This window comes from Asterias rubens, chromosome 12, assembly GCF_902459465.1.
Source record: "Asterias rubens chromosome 12, eAstRub1.3, whole genome shotgun sequence".
NCBI classification, from domain to species: Eukaryota; Metazoa; Echinodermata; class Asteroidea; order Forcipulatida; family Asteriidae; genus Asterias; species Asterias rubens.
This window is the reverse complement of record NC_047073.1, coordinates 15575795-15596689: the sequence shown is the minus strand read 5'-3', so window position 1 is coordinate 15596689 and position 20895 is coordinate 15575795. Positions and strand designations below refer to the sequence as shown.

General features: G+C 39.4%; 1 protein-coding gene across 5 annotated transcripts; it reads right to left on the bottom strand.

Moving 5' to 3' along the window:
* Window positions 1-10: 10 nt before the first annotated feature.
* On the bottom strand, window positions 11-19644 carry LOC117297488 (tyrosine-protein kinase receptor Tie-1-like). Of its 5 annotated transcripts, none has more exons than XM_033780555.1 (25): window positions 19572-19644; window positions 18557-18681; window positions 17513-17839; window positions 17080-17358; window positions 16342-16476; window positions 15002-15151; window positions 14085-14174; window positions 12671-12982; window positions 12118-12426; window positions 11196-11504; window positions 9921-10229; window positions 9371-9676; window positions 8655-8969; window positions 7969-8208; window positions 6925-7290; window positions 6315-6469; window positions 5894-6179; window positions 5656-5766; window positions 5362-5531; window positions 4831-4944; window positions 2489-2559; window positions 2287-2327; window positions 2086-2182; window positions 1748-1853; window positions 11-1250 (listed from the first exon to the last, which is right to left on the bottom strand). In XM_033780555.1, the coding sequence occupies exons 2-25, from the start codon at window positions 18609-18611 to the stop codon at window positions 1176-1178; spliced, it is 4728 nt and encodes a 1575-aa protein (XP_033636446.1). In that variant the 5' UTR covers window positions 18612-18681; window positions 19572-19644; the 3' UTR covers window positions 11-1175. The 5 variants fall into 5 exon arrangements, with proteins under 5 accessions (XP_033636446.1, XP_033636447.1, XP_033636445.1 ...); XM_033780556.1 differs by having other exon boundaries at window positions 18557-18668; window positions 19572-19616; XM_033780554.1 differs by lacking the exon at window positions 19572-19644 and having other exon boundaries at window positions 18557-18904.
* Between the last annotated feature and the right edge of the window lie 1251 nt (window positions 19645-20895).

Below are 20895 nucleotides of genomic sequence, written 5' to 3'. Positions count from 1 at the left end.
ATTCTGTAAACCCTGTAAGTTATTTGTAAATCTGTGAACTTTTAATTTTGTTTCTGTTCCGAAAGTGTCAATGGCTTTAAATGCAACAAAAGAAATGCTATTTGTGGTTGTTTAAGCTTCTACCATGCAACTTTTTTTTAAATATTCAGCTACCAAATGAAAACAACTTGTTATTAATAAATGAACTATTGCAAACGCTAAAAAATAAAATGTGTGTTATGATGCCACCCTTTTCGACAGTAGCTGTCTAGGTTAAACGTAGCGCCGTGATATTTATCTCTCGTATAAAAGAAAATGAATTGTTGGTAAATAATATCTTACCTTGATGTTGTGTTAGTCGAAGTGTCCTTAATATATAGCTTGCCCTACTTACACCAACGGTTTTACATGTTTACAAAGTTAAAATGATTACAAAGTAAAAATGATAAAATACACTAATTGAAAATCTCACTATTAAACTATAGGAGCAATTTAATTAATATCCAAAAGGGTCTGTGTAATATCTGTTTAATGTCTGTGTATTCAGCATGTCTGTGCAATCAACTGTTTTACTTATTAATACCTCATTACAAAGTTAAAATGATAAAATACACCAATTGATAACCTCATTATAAAACGACGAGCAATTTAATTAACATCCAAGTGGTCTGTGTAATGTCTTTTAAATGTCTGTGTATTCAACATGTCTGTACAATCAACTGTTTTACTTATTAATACCTCATTACAAAATTTAATTGATATTATAAACCAATTGACAATCTCATTATTAAATTAGGAGCAATTTAATTAATATCAAAATGGGTCTGTGTAATGTCTGTTAAATGTCTGTGTATTCAACATGTCTGTGTAATTAATGGAGATTAAAATTTAACATAGGGTTGATTCTAGCCAAGCTAAAAAAATGAAGTTGAAGTTATATTTAACAATGATATGATGACCCCCGACTAATGAATCACTCTTTTCGTTTAAACTGCAGAGGTCAATTTATGAGTACATCTGCTTAAAATATAACGCAGTTATATGCAACATTAAAAACAAAGTTTTGCCTGACAAGTCTTCAACAATACATGACTAGACTTTGAATCGCATAATTAATCTTGATGTAACAATTTCTCAATGTATTTGTTCCTTGTGTCAATGCTTCGGCGGATACTTGAACCATTTCTGTTTGAGTTTCAGTTGTCATCAAAATCCGGATAGATGTCCATATAATCGTTCTCCTCGTCCTTTGAGCTCGTCCTCATGAATACCTGCGTTTAAAGTAATTGAAAGTAAGAGTATCATTTCTGTTTTACCATTATGACAATTTGTTTACAGTTCAGTATTCCAGTGACGAAATAACAATGCGTGTTGCTTGTCTCGATTGGCAGGTGCAAACTTGGACAAATATATTCGAATTCACTGTAAACCAAAGCTGCTGTGATAAGTTTTTAAACTCACTCTGTAGACTAGCTTTTTACCTTTTGCGGAGGAAGTTTTGTTAAAAAGGCGACCAGTTCCAGGCAATGTTTAGGATCAATTCAAGGCATTCTCTAAAATCATTCACCAGTCAGATGTCACAACAGTCTGTTACATAATGTATCATTTGTACTACCAACATGTAATGAAGTTGGTTTCAACCAAATTGCATTTAAAATAATAGTCTCGTGTAACAAGTCCGGTACACAAACAGTTATCAATGTGTTCATGTACTTATGCCAAAACACCTCGTTTATTCTCAATCTTGTCCGATACATATAATACGAACCTGGTCAGTGTTTCCTGTAGTCATAGTCATGAGAGTTGACACAAGTTTCGTGAAGGATGGTCGATCACCTGGATCTTCCTGCCAGCATTGGGTCATCAAATCATAACTTAAAAAACCCACACACATTAATAAGTTAATATAAACAAATAGCATAATCACACATTCATTTGGATAAATTATTTCTTAAATATCAGCTGACATGACATTATAACTGTGTGTCAACACAGCGTAGGCTCTAGCGCAAATTGTACTAATACACTAATTTTGATGAAAGTCTTTTTAAAATGTGGTTGACAGGAGGTTACATTTGTTCGTCAAAGAATCGTGTAGGTTCTTACGTTTTCTCACCGCAGTTGATCGGTTTAGGCATGCGGTAGCCACGCTCAAGTCTTGACGCTATGAAGTTAGTTTTAATCCCTGCGTATGGGGTCCCACCTATGCGAGTAAAGAAGTAAACCATCCATTACTCAATTGATAACATTCTCATTATATTAAGAACATTGAATTATTAAAATCTAACATTTCAGTTTGGTTCTTACCAAGAGTTGCAATTTCCCAGAGAAGGATTCCGTAGGACCATCTATAATGAAATAGTGAGATGGAAAAAACACTTAAGCCATTTATTTATACAAATGTGTCATGATAATCTTCATTGGGTTTGTAATATTTGCAGTTATTTAATTTGCCCTTAAATCATTTGTCTTAAGCAATTGATCTAATAAAAGAGTTTACAACACTTACACATCAGTCTTTGAGGTGTAGGTGTTTTTCGTCAACGACTCTAAAGACAACCAGCGAGTAGGAACACGAGTCTGAAAGAGTGAAACATTGGACAATAGTTGTTAATGAAAACTAGGAATTATTTATAAAGTGTGATTCTGTCAATCAATCAATCGTGCACCGTATCCCGCAAGACGTTGCGTTGGCTCCACGAATGTTCTTTTTCCACTCTTGCCTATCTTGCGCTCTTCGTTGTACAAGTAGAAGGCGCTGTTCATGATGATGTCTTTTCCCACTTCATCCGAGGCCTATCCCCACTATTTTTTTCCAGTTACTGTTTCAATGCATTTTGGGAGTCTGTTTTTTCGCATTCTCACTATGTGACCAAACCAGGGAAGTGATCAACTCTGGTGGGTTACCACCAGCTGACACTCTCCTCCACACCTCTTCATTTCGCACCTTGTCTTGCCAGGAGATGTTCAGGGTTTTGCGCAGGCAGCGCATTTAGAAAGCTTCTAACTTCTTCTGGTCTGACTTACTGATGGTCCAGGCTGCTGAGCTGTATAGAAGAACTGGATAAACTACCAGTGCATTCACGAGCCGCAGTTTTGGGGTTTTTGTGCTACGTCTTTGTCATGACAAAAACTTTGGAGTTTTCCACGGATGCTAGCATCAGCCTCTGTTTGATCTCACAAGAGGAGCCGTTGGATCGTGTCAAAGTCACACCAGGGCATTTGAACTGTGACACCTGCTCCAGTGCTGAACCATTGATTGTGATGTTGGATGTTGTGTCTTGATCATCGAGTGTGAAAACCATTACTTTGGTCTTTGGTACATTGATCTCCATTCCGTACTTATTGCTGGTGTCATGCACTCTGTCAAGTAAATTCTGGAGATCAGCTTCTGACTCTGCTATCAGAGCGATGTCGTCTGCAAAGCGTAGATCCCGCAGTCTGTACCCGTCTACATTTATCCTAAACTTGTCACACTCGGCAAAAGCCTCTGTCAGGATATTCTCCAAGAAGAAGTTGAACAAGTCAGGAGATAACAGGCAACCCTGCCACACCCATATAGTAGTTAGAAACCAGTCAGTGTGTTTGTTGCTTATCCTGATGCAGCTCTTATAGCCTTGTTGTACAGATCCTTATTGATGTTGATTAGTTTATCAAAATGTCTTGTTTTGGCACCGACTCTACTTTAGCTTGGAGGATAGAAGTCTTCAATATCTTCCTCTGAACAAGTTGAAGTTGGAGCATAGACTTGAAATAGGGTCATGTTTGGTCCTTGGCCTCTGCATCTGATGGAAATAACTCGCTCATTAACAGTGTCATAGCTTAAGTGATATCTACATGCACTGTCGCTATTAAGGAGAACCCATACACCTGCTTGGCCTTGTTTGGATGCATCAGAGAGTATCATTTTTCGTCCTTTCTCCAGGTCTACCATCTCGTTGCCTTTCTAGCGTGTTTCTGTTACTCCAACTATGTCCCAATTAAGCTACATTTAATTTACCAACAGATCTAATTTACCTGTTGCTAGTAGAGTTCTCACGTTCCAAGTCCCTATGTGGATTGGGTGTTTGACGTTACTAAGCCTTTGGTGAGTGTCCTGTGTTGGCTTTGGTTCATCTCTAAGGTTTCTTCCAGTGGTAGAGACATCAACTGTCAGCCGTCCGTTAGTGAGAACTGGGTTTGGGCTGGCAACGTCATAAATTACTGGTCTACTTTGTTTCGATTTGAACCATTCCCGTTTTTGGTTTGAGGTAGTCGCACATCCTTGCGGGGTCTCGAGGAAATGCGGGAAGCTTGTTTAAACAGGCGTACTTTCTTGTCTTGTCTTTCATGTTATTCGTGGTTTCACGGACAAAGAATGGGTGGTGTCCACGTCTCTCCCATCCCGCAGTGGACCCAGTGCTAAGGTTGGTGTCCGAGCGCACTGCTGCTACCCAATGCTGATGACGGTGATCGGTTACTGTTGATAACCCAGACAGTTCTGGAGGCGCTAGGGTTTGAAAGCAGAGTTTTGCTTTTCCTGGGTGGGCTGCCAACCAAGGTTACGAGTCCCACCCACCCGAGTTTGAAATCATATGACTTTCTCCTAGGTGAAGTACCTCCCATGGCTACCCGGAGCACTCTGGTTTTAATGCGCCAGAAATTCGCCTTCACACCTCTGACCACTGTTAGCAACAGGGATCGGCACGTGAAGCCGGGCAGATAGGAGTTTGAATTAGGAGAGGCTCTTTGAGACGCTGATCCTATGGGACATTTCAAAGGATGGGGAGTGGCTCAATCCTCCTCATCGCCCCGATCATCTTAAAACCTTTGACTCCTCATTCTGTACTATACTATTACTATTTTACATACCTTTGACATTTGCACATAAATATTTTCCCCTCGTGCCAAACAGAAGTCGGAAATCTTGGCATTCAGGTTGTTGTCTAGGAGAATATTTCTTGCTGCCAAATCTCGATGTATCATCTGTAAAATGTGACCAAATATTAATATAAACCACAAGGGAAACTGACTGGGTAAATTTGTAAATGATTTTTTGGGGTTGAACAAAGAATTTGTTCAACCCCCAAAAATCAAATATTATAAATGTAATATCCTGTTAAGGAAGAACAAGAATTTGTATCAAAACAATTCAGGGGAGTTTTTCGACCAGCAGAGTTTTATATTAGAGCGAACACTACTTTGCACACTGAATGATATTTCGATTCAATTTGAAACAAGCTCCTATTTTATACTACGACCCTCATTCGCGGCTATCAAACCGTAAATTTGTCGGTGTTTATATAAATCATTTATACTTGCTAATGGCGGTCTGTGGAAGTTATTTTTGAATGGTAAATGCTCTTCCATCTTAGTACATTTTGTAATAAAATTGATACTTTCCCCAGATGCAGCAAGATGTTTCATTCCTTTCGCCACATCCAAAGCGAACTGAATCTGCTTCTTGGAAGACAGAACTCCTTGACTATTATCCTCATCCACGTGTCGAGCTTTTCTCAGGTAGGAGCGAAGGTCACCGTTGGGTAAGTACTCCAAAGCCACATACAAAGTGTCTGAAAGGGATAAACTGGTTAAGAATTGGCACTGTTCGTGTATTATCTTATGTCAAATAATGAGAACCCCGCACGCAAAATAAAAATAAACAAGAAGAACCATTCTGCCCAAAATGAAATTTACCGTCGTGATCACAGGCACCAAGAATCCCGACAACGTGGGGATGACGTCCAGTTTTAGCCATGGATCCGAACTCGTCTAGGAAAATCTGCCTTTCGGTCGGGGACGCATTTTCTACAAACAAAACAAAAACAAATACTGAGTTTAGAGAAGTGGAAAGTTAACCATCGTAAAGTTTTCTTTAAAACCGAACAGTGACATTAAGAGTGAAACCGTTTTGAAGTCCTCGATGTATTCTTACCGTGCATTTGATAGATGGCTGCCTTGCTAATTTCCCCATCAATCATCACTCCACCGAGCTGCACTATACCAAAACGACCCTCTCCAAGCACTCTGGTTCCAACCATCAAATCACCCCATGAGACACTCCATGGCTTGGCCCAGGCAGGAAAACCAGCACTTCCACTTGATGAGGAAGATTTGATTGCTATTACTTCATATACTGATGGTTCTGCGAAACTAACTGTCTGAGAAACGGTCGGCATTTCGCCTTTACCATTGCAAATAATTGTATTTTCGTAACAGGCCTATAGATGGAAACAAAAACAAATCGGGTTGTTAGTACCAAGTGTGATTTTTAAACGAGATTTATAAGTTTATTTAAAATGCAATTACAGTGAAAGCTCGACACCAAATTGATACCGAACCATCTTCGAACTCACCACCATCTCCTGGCCATCGGGATTTTGCCTCCTTTTTCGCTTTCGTACTCGGAAGATAAAAATCGAGCACCCCAAAACCAGAAGGAGGGCGACAATGACGACACAGACAACAATTACATAGGTTTTCGATCCTCGTTGGGTGCCTACATCCGAGGCTGTGAACAAACGATACATATTAAAACCAAAATATTACCAATGTGTGTTTCCGAAAACTTCAAGTAAGGTGTTTTAACTACATGTAAATTAAATTGCTGTATTCTGAGCGATTTCAAGAAGATTACACTAAATATTTTATTCAATTTGAACAAAATAGCAACACAGGCGCCAAAGCTATCGTTGAGTTTTGTTAATTGTGTGTCAATCAATATAACAAACAATGCTGCAAAATGTCGAACAAACATACCTTGAACGTTTCGAGGAAGTTTCCCACACCGTTAGGTTTAATCAGAATTGCCTTTTTAAATTCTAATTTAGTTTACATTTTTTGTTCACGATTGGAACATAAGTGTAAAGTAGTTTTCCGTTTTAAAACACGTTGCTTTCTATATGGCTGTTGCCAGCCGGTCGTAATGTTGTGAACCCTTTGTGAGTCACCTTTATGGTAAAATACCTGCATTTGTAGGCTCCTGAGTTGTTGGTATTTCCGTTGGCAGTTGAGTCTGGATCACAGTCGAAGGACTTTTCGGTCCTTCCCCTCCTTCACCATCTCTTACTGCAGCTACACTAATAGCATACATTGCCCCTAGCTGCAAGTTTTCAATCAGAAAGCTGTACGATGCTTGTGATGGATCTGTTACTGACAATCTGCCAGCAATCATCCATGAGGAACCATTGTTTGGGTTAACGTAGACTGTGTATGCAACAACCGGTCCGTCTCCTGTATCTCCTCTACTTGTGTCCCATGCTTGCCAGGTCACTCTAGCTAATGTAGGTGATATGAGGGTTACCACGGGGTTGTGACTGAGCTCAGGTGGAGCTTGATTGTATTTAAGGGGAAAAAAGAAATTCGACATTACTCAGTACCTATCTTCTTCGGCCTTTGGTCTTTTTTGTATAATTAGAGCAGAGTTCTTGTTTTTGCGCCAGGGGTTTCATCCTTGACACGCACATGGTGCACTATATTATGCCTACGTATGCCTTTTGTTACTTATCAAAACTTTCTGCTACCACGTGTATAACGATTCAATGCAAGCAAATTCATTAACGTCTGGCTTTATTAACGTTACATGCACTACTCAAGATGTGTAATTCTGCGCATGTCAGTGCTCAATTTGATTGTTTGGCTGCCGCGACTTTCTGGTTTCGCCAACTAAGAAACTCTAAACTTTTGTTTGAAAAAAACATGCATAAACTGCGACAACGTAGTTCCTTTTACATCGATAAAATCCCGCTCTTGCCGTGTAGGCCACTTATCATGTACTTACATGTATGTTCATAACGACTGTGGTGCTTACCATAGTCAATCGGGTACGTACGGTGGCTTTGATTGTGTGTAAAAGCGTGGAGGTAGAAGCTATCGTGTAGGTACCTGGTAGTTTTTTAGATATCGTGCGCGATGATAGTTATCTCATATTCGTACTAGTGTAGAAATAATAAAGCTGTGACGTCTTTGGTCTATACTAACAGCCCAATAAGAAGCCTGGTATTTACTCACCTGATACCGTTACAGTAAGTGTACATACTGCTTGATTCCCAGCCTGGTCAGTGAAGGTGTATATGACCGTGGTTACTCCAGCTGTAAATCTAGATCCAGGCTGATGAGTCTGGGTGTTAGTTAATCCAGTTTCAGGTGTCCATGGCGAAATCCATGAGACGGCAACGTCGCTGTTTCCTATCGGCAGGTTGACATGGATAGGTTCAGGACAACCCAATAATGTTGGTGCTTGAGTATCGGCTAAACAAAAGAAATAATTGAGATTAACAATATTTGATTTTATTTGAGCGGGAGCACTTATTACACTAATATCATTTAAATATTTACAATCACTTTAATGATTCTTTAATCACGATCGCTTTATAGCAATCCCCAACTTGCACAACATTGAAGTGTCAACAATATTGCATAATGTTATCCACAGGAGCAATTTACTTCAAGTATCTGGCTAACAAACAAAACTGTAAGCCATGCAGAATGAACAAATAAGGACAGGTGCAGCAGTTCGTGAATACAGATCCGTGCGTAACTATTTTAAAGTTGTGCACAAACAATTCTTAATTATACGATTTAAACAAATTTAAAACCCATTTTTGTTTTGAGGGGAATCTCAATGGAATGCAAGTTTGTACGGGAAATCATTTTGTCCAAACCTCTCCATCTGATTGCCCTAAAACCAGACCCACCTGGTTTACATGTCACCGAAGCGTCTTCTTGATGCCCGCAGTTGTTGACACCCCAACCATCGAAAATACAATCTTGCAATCTTCCCTCAAATTCACCGCAGTTGACGTTGTCCATGAGTATTTGACCTGTTCCTTGTCCAAAGTGTGCACTCTGCCACGCAGTAGTTGCTCCACTGAAGCCGAGTTGTCTGCACACAACGTTCGCGTCTGTGATGTCCCAGGAGTCATCACATACAGTGCCCCACTGACCATTATGAAAGACTTCGACTCTACCTTCAGATGGGGCGCTTCCACCAACAAGCCGCACATCGGTATCTTTATGTTGATAGAATGTTTAAAAATCAGCATTAGAAGTAACAGTTGAGATTTAAATAAGGGTTTGTTGATAGCTGGTGTTTTATCTGCTGGTCCATTGCACTAGGCCTATTGATATTGTGGACTCTAAGGTATGTGAGATAATGAAGGAAGGTTTTAAATTTTCAGAATTTTTTTCTAGGTTTTGTAAATTGTAAAACCATTGTGCAGCCGACATCACATGGATCGTTAAATTGTATTATGGTCGTGTATGTGTATACGACCTATTTTTTTTTAGCTCTACAGAATGATGCAGCTAACCTACTCAGCCAAGTAAGTGTAATATATCCTTAATCCACTTCGTTGTTTTGTTTGTTAGAGAAACGAACCAAAATTTGGGGACTAATACTACTCACGCCCACCTGCACATGTCACCGAAGCATCTTCTGAATGGAAACAGTCGTTGACACCCCATCCCCGGAAAACACAATATTGCAATCTTTCCTCATTTCCACCGCAGCCGACGTCGTCCATGAGTATTTGATCTGCTCCCTCTCCAAAGTGTGCACCCTGCCATGCATTAAATGCTTTACTAAAGCCGAGTTGTCTGCACACAATGTTAGCGTCTGTAATGTCCCAGTCGTCATCACACACAGTGCCCCATTGGCCACCATAGAAGACCTCGACCCTGCCTTCAGATGCGACGCTTCCACCAACAAGCCGCATATCTATATTACAAATTTAGAAAGGTTATTTTAACACCTGATAGTAACTTGATTTATGACCACTGAGTGCTTAAGATTATTGAGATTATTGAGAAAATAGAGCTAACCTTTGATCTGGTGATCCCTCTTCTGATCTTCTTCACTTTAGGTCGTACATTAACACATTCGAAACAATATATTTATTTTGGCTTTGTGATGGACATACCTTAACAGAGCTAATAATTAGATACTCTGCTATTGCACCCACCTGATTCACACGTCACGGAAGCATCTTCTGAATGGCCACAATTGTGAACACCCCAGCCGGAAAAAACACAATCTTGCAGTATGTGCTCATCTCCATCGCAGTTGACGTCGTCCATGAGTATTGGACCTGCTCCTTGTCCAAAGTGTGCACTCTGCCATGCATTAGTTGCTCCACTGAAGCCGAGTTGTCTACACACAACGTTTGCGTCTGTGACGTCCCAGTCATCATCACACACAGTTCCCCATTGACTATCATGGAGGACTTCAACCCTTCCTTCAGATGGGGTGTTTCCACCAACAAGCCGAACAACTATATGCAATGTTTTAGGTTTAAATTATTTCAATACCTGACACTGAGTTACATAATTTGTGTTCGAAAAACTAAAGATTACATTTACAATCGTTAAACCTTCCTATTTCAATTGAGAGCTTACCTTTGATCTGGTGATGCCTCCTGAACACTTAATTGTGGGTACAAATCACATTAATCATAATAATGCATTATTATGCTAACAATGAAATGAGTAAAAGAAACATCACCCAACCTCGAAAGTTCGAAACAAATTTATCGTCTGCTAGATTGAGTTTCATTATGCTTTTGTCACTAGATAGATCACGTGATGTGGTTGCTATTCGGGACTCTATGGCTGCCAATATGGGGAGACAATTTTAATTGAAAATGAAAAAAAAAATGTTGTGATTAACTGCAGACTGTAATAAATTCTGATAAACGTAATAAATAACATGTCTACATTAAAGACCAAATATAAGAGATAGGTTTCTGATCTCTTGTACAAGCATTGCATGTCTGAAATGGGGGTAAACAGCTTGTTATGAAGTGTTTGTGCTTCAAGGGGGTGGGGTGTTTTACTGTCACGCCTTGTAATATCTCCGGATTCTAATCTAGTCGCCATAGGACTTAGAACAAAACTTTAGTTAAACTTAGTAATTGAATGATATTTTTGATTTACTTTGCACGCCATAGTAGCTTCTAAATTATCAATAAAATACCAATGGATGAAAGTGTTGAAAACATATGACATCGTTCCATTGTCGTGCATGCATTAGCACTGTAAATAGTGGACTATGTCTCGCAACATAAAACCAAAACCTTTAAGATTTCAACACACGATGAAGTGCAAGTGTCATTGTAAAAAAGTTGGATAGATGATTAAAAAAAACATTTAGTTTTTGATTGTGAACAATTTTCCTGTTATCCTACTGAAAACCCATGACAACGGGATTGTAAGATACTAAACACATGCATTGCACCCACCTGAATCACACGTCACGGAAGCATCTTCTGAATGGCCACAATTGTGGGAATCCGAAAAAACACACTCTTGCAATCTTTGCTCATTCCCACCACAATTGACATCGTCCATGAGTATTAGGCCAGTTCCCTGTCCAAAGTGTGCACTCTGCCATGCATTAGTTGCACCAGTGAAACCAAGTTGTCTGCACACAACGTTAGCGTCTGTGATGTCCCAACTGTCATCACACACGGTGCCCCATTGATAGTCACGGTAGACTTCAACCCTACCCTCAGATGGGGCGCTTCCACCAACAAGCCGCACATTGGTATCTATAAGTTGATATATTGTTTAAAAACCAACGGTATAAACAAAGGTTTTTATTTTGGATCATTCATGCACAGCCTTGCGCTTTCGATGACTCTCAAACCTTCCATTTTCCTTTGGGAGTTGTTAATAGCTGACTTTTTCTCCGTGCTCCAGTGTTGATTTTGTTGACTGTAAGATATCTAGCCATAATTAGGGAAACGTTTTAATTTCCAAGAAAATTTGAGGTGTTGTAATGTGTAATACCTTGTATGCAGACAAGGTAAAGATGATTTTGCGGTAACATGGTTATGTATAGGGCGTAGACGTAGATTTGTTTTAAGGTCGTTATCATGTCCACAGGTGCATCCCTACTCAGAAAGTGTATGAAGTACCTGTGGTTGTGGCTCGTTCTTGTGGTTGTTTGATAACATGATAGACACTGGGTGCGTTCATTTAGCTTCCCTGGGTCGACCCCGGTGTGTGGAGTTTTTCTTTTTCAGGACGAACGTGTGCAGATAATTATCCACGTTCGTCTTGGGAAAAAAACCCGCCACACACCGGGGTAGACCCAGGGGAGCTAAACGAACGCACCCATAATGACCCAAGATTGGGGATTGTCACGCCTCACGTACCCACCTGGTTCACATGTCACGGAAGCGTCTTCGGAATGGCCACAATTGTGGGAACCCCAGCCTAGAAAACTACAGCTTTGCAATGTGTCATCATATCCACCGCAGTTAACGTCGTCCATGAGTATTTGACCTGTTCCCTGTCCAAAGTGTGCACTCTGCCACGCAGTAGTTGCTCCAGGGTAGCCAAGTTGTTTGCACACTACGTTTGCGTCTGTGATGTCCCAGTCATCATCACACACGGTGCCCCATTGACCACCATAGAAGACTTCAATCCTACCTTCAGAGGCGACGCTTCCACCAACAAGCCGCAAATCTGTATTTAATGTTATAGATTTAGATTTCTTTTAACAGCTTTAAGTAACTTGATTTATGACCGAGTGCTAAAGTTTACATTTACATACGTAAAACCCTCCTATTTCACCAATCTGGTGATCCCTCTTCTAATCTCCCACTTTAGGTCGTACATTTACACATTATGAAAAATATATTTATTGCGGCTTTTTGATGGACATACGTTAAAAGGAGCTAATAATTAGATACTCTGCTATTGCACCCACCTGATTCACACGTCACGGAAGCATCTTCTTGATGGCCACAATTGTGAACACCCCAGCCGGAAAAAACACAATCTTGAAGTATGTGCTCATCTCCATCGCAGTTGACGTTGTCCATGAGTATTTGACCTGTTCCTTGTCCGAAGTGTGCACTCTGCCATGCATTATGTGCTCCAGTGAAACCGAGTTGTCTGCACACAACGTTAGCGTCTGTGATGTCCCAGGAGTCATCACACACGGTGCCCCATGTGCCATTATGGAATACTTCAACCCTACCCTCGGAGGCGTCGCGTCCTCCAACAAGCCGCACATTATCTATTTCGGAGACAAAATAAAAGAGATGATAACAGAGAGGACAACGATTGCATTGAAGTATCGATCAGGAATATTTGCTTACAATAAACACAGTAACACACAATATAGCAGTTCTGTGTTGTAGCCCATGTGGACATTCTTTTCTCTGTACATTTAAGGGAAATCCTATTTTTCAATAGTGCAACAAGATTGAGGCCTTCGATCTCAATTTCAATTTAATTTCATAGATGCAGATAATAATTATTCGACGATATTCAAATTGCATTCATTTGAATTACTCGTCGAGATCATGATAAACAAGGCCCTGGAAAACTCAAGCAACCGTTGAGAGGATTTTTTTGAATGTTTATTCAGAGTAAGACAAATTGTCTTACCAAAGGAATAATCTCTAAAACAAATTCATATTAAAATACCTCAGATAGTTTCGCAATTCCTATTGGTGGAGAGCGCGTCACGTGTTTAAACCTTTGATAATGACCAGTGTTTATAACCGGTTGTGAGCAGATACTCCGCGCTTTTCTTTGTGCAAGACCTTTCTTGTTACGGGCGATGCAGGCGCTGTCGGTGAGTTGGCCGCGCTGTGTGTGCAAGGAAAACCAGAACGTGTTGCACCAAGACTATACGCGCATGCGCACGAACGGAACCGGAAACTCTAATATACGCAGCGTCTCAGTCATAACAATGCAACACACGGACATCGTACATGTACACATACCATGGAGGTAGAAACATACAGAGCAGAGCTCAAGCACGTCGGAAACGGATAAGTTTTACAGAGTTTCTTACTTTATCACGCCTTTTAACCGAAAAGGCATTTATGAAAGGGAATAAAAGAGTAGAGGCTAGCTTTCACGGCCATTTAAAACAGGTTCGAATTGCCGTGTGGTAAAGGCCCACGGCAATTCGACCCTGCCTGTTCTAAACGGCCGTGAAAGTACTAGTCGCTACCCTTTTATTCCCTTGTTTAATTCAAATGTATCGTTGCATGTAAATGACAGTTAAGCCTATAATTGTACAGCACATGCAATGTTGATATACGTTTCAAAGTGAATGTAAAGTCTTCTTAACTTTTCAATTTGAAAACGTACCGGTTATTACTCACCTAGACATTCACCGGTGTAGATATCACAAAAACCTGTTCGACAGTCACATGCCTGGGTACATCCAGCACCGAACGATCCATCGGAGCAGGCTGTGGACAAATTGCATAGATTAAAATACTGAAGTTCAATATCTAGGGGTATGCCAAACGAAACTGATTTCCCGTTCAACTATAGATAGGACCACATTCTGACCTGTTCCACAATCTCTACCCGCATTAAGTAACTGGATCAAAAGGATCTTAAAGACCTGCTTGAACGAAAATGTCAAGTCGTGAACTTTGCTGAATTCCACTTAAAATGTTTTCGATGAATAAGGAAATCGAGTCATATGATTATAAATAGGTTTCAATTGTGTAAAAAAATAATCAGTCCAGAGCTTTTCTGCGAGATTTGCGAAAAGCCCCGTTACGTAATCACTCTCAAAACGTCATAAGTAGATAAAGCCGCTTGTTGCAGCATGGATGTATAACAAAGCAAACTCCCACAAATGACGCCAGCGGCATTGTCCTTTGACGCCCGCTCTCAACGGCAGAAGTATTTTTAGTTTTTCAAAAAACCTTTAGGTAGGGGCCTGATTTTTTACTCGATAATCACGAAAAGTTCAGAAGTGTACACATATCAAAATTACATTAAAATGGTGAACAAGTGCATTATAAACAAGTAAAAATACAATTTCTGTTGAAAGACCGCTCGGGTAGCTGTTTAACAACCAAACGGACTAACTGTACAACTTTTGATAGGGCTAGATTCTTACCTGTTTCACAATAAAACTACGCGGCTGGATCCATAGGGATGTGGTATTATAAACTAAACTGACTGCCTGTACGGGCTATACCCAGATACTGTAACTGAATCAAAGAGATCTGGAAAACCAAACTCTCTCCCTGTTCAACTATAGATGGTGCTATATTCTTACCTGTATCACAGTGTATGCCTGAATATCCAGAGATGCAGCTGGATCCATAGGGATCTGGTAAACCAAACTGAATACCCGTGCAGGTAGAAATAAGTTCACCATATCCACATCCAAATTCACAATTCCATCCAAAAGTATGCATACCACAAGCTGTAAAACATTTTAAAAGAATTTCCACTTACTTTTTGTTTACAAAATACTCTTTAACCTGTTAATGCTTGCCGGTAAAGTTATCACAGCTGATTGTTTTGTAGTCAGTTTGAAACCAGTGGCACCAGTTAAAGTTGGCGATTCAGCACCTTGTAAACCCTTATAAGGTGCTAAATAATTGGGTCTCAGAATTCATCACTGCAATAACCTCTCTTTCTGAAAGTTTGTATATGCCCAGCGCCTTGAGTACCTTGTTTGGTATACGTGCGCTATATAAGACTTCGATATTATGTTTGTTTTCACACTGTTCCTGAAAATGAGATCGCTCGAGTTTCCCCAAAAGACTCGCATAGTCGTTTGGCTATAAAAATTGAATAAAGCCTCCCTTTGTGTACACCTGGGTATTGCGTTTGGCTCATTGTGTTTTGAATCTGCAAAATGATTATGAGTTCTTATTTAAGGACTTTTTAGTTTCAGTTATTTGAATCCAATAAATTTTTGGTACAAGCAGACCTGTGTCCAGTAAATTAGGCCGGATACTATTCAAGTAGAATTAGTTGACCTTTTCATGGATGTGCTCTCCCCACGCGTGTGCAGAAGAGAAGTCATCTTGATCGAGTATTCTTCCATTTCATAATTTTAAATGTTCATTACTGGGATGTCACGTAGGCTTACATATTATCTGCTTGATATGACTTCCGCGACTATATGTAACTTTGTGAATGGTAAAAGAGCAAATGCAAACACCACTTAACTTTAAAATCCTCGTGTAACTTGTTCAGGTTTTTTTTTGAAGGATGGTTGTCAGGCTTCCGCAGTACTTTAACAAATAAATTATTGTTTCGTGATAGTGTACAATTCTGTAAAATCTTTGTAACCAACCTTCTTTGGTCACTCATGGTTATGAGTTGTTTGAAAAAGTGTTACTTTAACAACAGTCTTTGAGGAAAAATACATTTAACACTTTGTCTGGACCCCAAACATTTCAACTTTCTTTAAATGTCAGTCCTATAGGAATGATAGTTGTTGGTTCTAAATTGGGTTGTGATCTGTCACGACACGGTGAAGCACACCCTTCTTTTCATCTCGATTGTTTTAAAGACAATCCATGCACTTTTCGTTATAGAAACTGTTTCTCAAAAGCTTGATATAATTTTTAAAGGAACTATAAGCTAAAAAAAAACATTTACCAGTGAGACAGTTTGGTCCGCTGAATCCTGGTGCACAGATGCATTGTCCTGTCTCATCATCACAAACTCCTCCATTGTAGCATTGATTACATCTCCCAGTACAGGCAGGAGGACCCCATTGACCAGCTGAGCAACCTGTGAAAAGAGGAAATAGATAAGTAATTGCATATTAGTTATTCAATATAAATATGACTAGATATTGATGTAGATAAAATGTACCATTGTGGAGATTAATGGGAACTCATAAAATACACTAAATCCCCTTCTTTTGTCAATGAGCTTCGTGTCTGTCCACTGGGTTCTTTGAGCATTGGTCACCAGGCAGTTTCTTAGCAAAATTGGATTAAACCACTCTTTTTAAAGGGTTTGGGTACTTTTTGTATAGTTTCGTGTAAGCGAGACAAACATTGTTTTAGCATTCATAACGTTATTACAAATACCAAAATTAGTGAAAACGTTGTACATGCTAATTTGATGTTCGCCTCACCAGGTCTGTACTAATTATAAATTTTTGTTTGTGGGGGGGGGGGGGACTGAGCTCTGTGGCTTTCTTTTTTGATAATAGCCTTACCCCGCTGGGTGAAAATGGTAAGAGAGGCATTGACTCATTGACTATTACAGTTAACCTTTCTTATTTTGACAGCCACCAAACATTTTGAAGTCTGTCAAACTTGCTTGCGTTTGCCTTTTCTGGCATAAGGTTAGTAAAAATTTCTGTCAAAATCTACATGTTCGTACCTCTGACTATGAGTCTAATCATTCCGAAATGATTATCGCTGGTAGGCTGGCCCGACTGTATCACAGCGTACAAATCATCATGCCTTACTTCCGAAGAGGGTAATGTTATTGAAAATGTGTTCTGACCAGGCAAACCACGTAAACCATCAATGACTCCATTTCTGATTCGACGCCATATAGGAGCAGTGCCAAGGCCATTAACCGAGCTTACTAACAGAGTTACATCTTCTCCTTTGTTGATAGTCTTTGTCACCACTCCATCAGCTGGCTCAAACCTTCCTACATAAAGTAAAACAGGGGAACATTATTTACACATTTAATGCAACTCATAAGAGAAGGACCCTGAGTCAACTGTGTTATACATTTAAATGATGGCTTTTCTGCGTCATAATTCGCTGTAAGTTTTCAATGCACATTGACTGTCTGTGCTTACTGGTTACTGCGTTGATAATGCTGTACACCCTCGTAACCATTACTGTATTGGTTCCCTCGCAGTAAAACAACCCTGTAGAGTCAACACTGGCTAAGGGTGTGTTAAGTGTAACAGCAGCAGGTGCGCTAGCGATGGTTGACGTTGTTGCACCAACTGGAAGAGTAGTCACTGTCTGAATAGAAGATCCTGGTATAGCTATCTGGAAGGGTCTACCGAAGCTCAAACTGGCGTTAGTATCAGGACTGCTGCGAAAACAGGTGAAGTTGACCGGAAAAGAGCCCGCCCCAAATGGTGTAGGTGTGACCATCGTCAGGTGTACTGCATTGCCTGCAACAATACCACAAACGTTTTCATTAATTATTGGCAAATTTCCGAAGCTTTTAGAAATTCTGTAGTTTAATGTATAGGTTTAGTAATCTTATTACCATAAAACAATTTCGGTTAGCAGCATATAGCAGCTATCGAAAGTATAATGCATTTGAAGAAACATTTTATAACTTGGTTATGTCAAATTAAAATATGTTTTTATGCCCCAAAATTTGAATCTGAGAAGCGTTTTACTGTCACTAATGTTTCTAAGACATTGAATTCCTTTTAAGGGATTAATTTGCCTGCTTGGACACTTTGCTCCGGATTTTTGGCGAAATCTCAAAAGCGCTTTGGAATGAACTTTTCACAAATCTTACTTTACTTGTCACATGACTTTTCACATATTTCGTCTTTTTTTTTTTTTTTTTTTTTTACTGCTATAGAGTTATATGTTTGGAACTATACCGTGTGACCTATTTTACCTCATTTATACATGTAACATCATGTAATCGAGGTTGTAGCGCAATTTTAATGCATTAAACCAGTAGAAAAAATTGGCCGCACGCCTCTGTTAACAATATAAGTAGACCAACTGAGTTCTCGTACTACAGTACACAATAACAAAAACACGGGACCTATGTATGGCTTTACGTCCCATCCGAAGGCCGAAGCAATCAATGAATACTTGTATTGTTTAAAAGACAAATGAAAAGACCGGTATTAAGGTGAACTTACATGAAATACCAAAGATCTCAGATAGGATGACGATAAGTACAACCCGACAACCCATGTTGGCAGACTTCAGCTGAACCCGGAAACTAGCGGTCACAGGCAACCCTGCAGTCCTCTTTTGTGAGAAACTTTTAATAAAATCTTGTAATTTAGAAGTTTTCCGTTACACTAGAAGCAGACTTTAGAGAATCACGGTGAAATACACCTCTAGAATCCAGAAATAAGAAAAGTGTTGAAGTTTCAATGGAAACATAAAATGAGACTTGCGTTCATAAGCTACATGGTTTAACACATTGCAAATAAAGTAGTGTAACTTGTGATGCACAGCCAGTTTCAGTAAATTTACCGACGTATGACCAACGAATGCAACTTAAATGGGTTGCGGTTTTCCCACAACACAACATTGGTCAACGTGCGTTAAAGTGGCACGCCGGCTAAATTGGGCTATTTGGGCTAAACAATATACTAAGATATGACTTCAAAGGTCTTCCAAGAATGAAGAAGAACAGTCCATAACAAAATATCATAAAATTTAGCCGTTTTCGAGCATTTAAAAAAAAAAAAAAAAAAAAAAAAAAACGAAGGTCGCGTGAAGGTGGTTCTAACAGTCACGTGACATTCCGTAAATGGTAAACAAACAATAATTTAAAGATACGAAACAGTAGAGGGAAACTGTTTCATTTGTCCGCCAATAACCACGTTGAGACTTGTCATGCATATGACAATATTGACAATGAGAGCCACAATAATAAGGGAAAACAGTGAGGGGTCTTAATTGGGTTGGTGGCTTGCTGCTTTAAAAATAAGTAAACCGCTAAACACTCTCGCTGTTTTCATTTTTAAAAACATGTTTACGTAGCCTATAGCTCTGCCTGCGAGTGGTTTTATGATGGGACATGTTAACATTTTTAGATAAAACTTCTAAATTGTGAGTATCGGCCCATTGTGTATACCGTTTTAAAAAGCACTAACGATAGGCCTATGCACTGACTGAAAATTGTATTTATGAAGTACTTACCCAATTCAATACGATTAGCGCACTTGCACGCGCCTATCCTGTTCGGAATTGTGTTGCACAATTTTGTTCACAATAAGAGTGACTCTAAAAATGGCGGATATTGCAAAAGATTTTTTTGAGATGTGTTCCGCATGAATCGATGATTTAATCTCTAACCTGGCCATATAGCTCACCACAAAAAAACAAACTGCGGTTTATGCAGTACATACGAAGTACACAATGATGCAAAATTATGCAAATGATAGGCAATTGTTGTCACCAAGTTCCTCATTCAAAAAGGCAATAGTGTACCACAACTTACTATTAATAATAATCATTCTAATAATGACGTCTTTTATAGATGATGTGACCTCTGACGTCACACGAAAACCATAACATGATTCGCGCGCGTACCGCCGGGCAAAACCTTTGTTTTTTTTGGCAGCCAGCTAGAAATTGTATGCAATCTTACCATGACTACGTGTCTTTTTGCCCTTTTTTTTGCAACAGAGGGCGGTTTGAATGTAAACATAGGTCACATCGTCTATAGCGCCGGTAATTTAGAGCTAAATTTGCAGCAGGTTTACAGCGCCCTATGCACTATTGCACTAGATTAACTTTAAATAATGTTGAGCTGAACAAAGAAATTGATTCGGGCGGGATTTGAACCTGCAACCTCTGTATATGTTGGCACATTGATTTGGGGGGTCACAACTCACAATTTCAAATTTCGCTCTAGTCAATGCTTCTTATTTAAGTACATTGTTGTCTCAGTGCAACAGCATTGTAATATGATGTCAGTCACATGAATTTGTGCCAATAGTTTTTGTTTTAAATAAAAGCCATTCCCATTGCAACTACAGGCTGAGTTGGCAACGTTTTGTAAATGATTTCACCAATACATATACTTTTCCAAAATAAGTTGGCTTAAAAATTATCAGTAGGTATCTACCTATGCGATGAAATGCATGATCTTTGTCAACGATCTCCGCTAGTAAGAAAGAAAGATTGGTAGTGAACTGTTTTCTTAAAAATACAAATTTTTATAAATTTGGTAAATTGTTGCCCTTGGCAGCTTCATAATTAGTGATCCCTCTCTATGCAACTTGTTCTGAAAGTGGGTTGTTGTTTAGTTAATGTGCATTGGTGCAACCTAGATGTGTATAATGGGTAATACAATTCAGTCGCTCCCCTTAATAGAATAAGGTCCATGTCATGAGTGTATCAGTTCACTGCCAATTCTCGGTATACAATTGGAGCAATAATAAACACAACACGACATACCCCAAAAACCACCAGTGCTGAATGGAAAAACCCATACAGTTATATACAAGAACTAGAGAGC

Coding starts and splice junctions, on each gene's coding strand:
- LOC117297488 (XM_033780555.1), bottom strand. CDS start 18,611: ATGGGTTGTCGGGTTGTACTTATCGTCATCCTATCTGAGATCTTTGGT. Junction 17,840..18,556: donor TGAGATCTTTGGTATTTCAT/GTAAGTTCACCT, acceptor GTATTGTTGCAG/GCAATGCAGTACACCTGACG. Junction 2,183..2,286: donor CTGGGAAATTGCAACTCTTG/GTAAGAACCAAA, acceptor TTACTCGCATAG/GTGGGACCCCATACGCAGGG.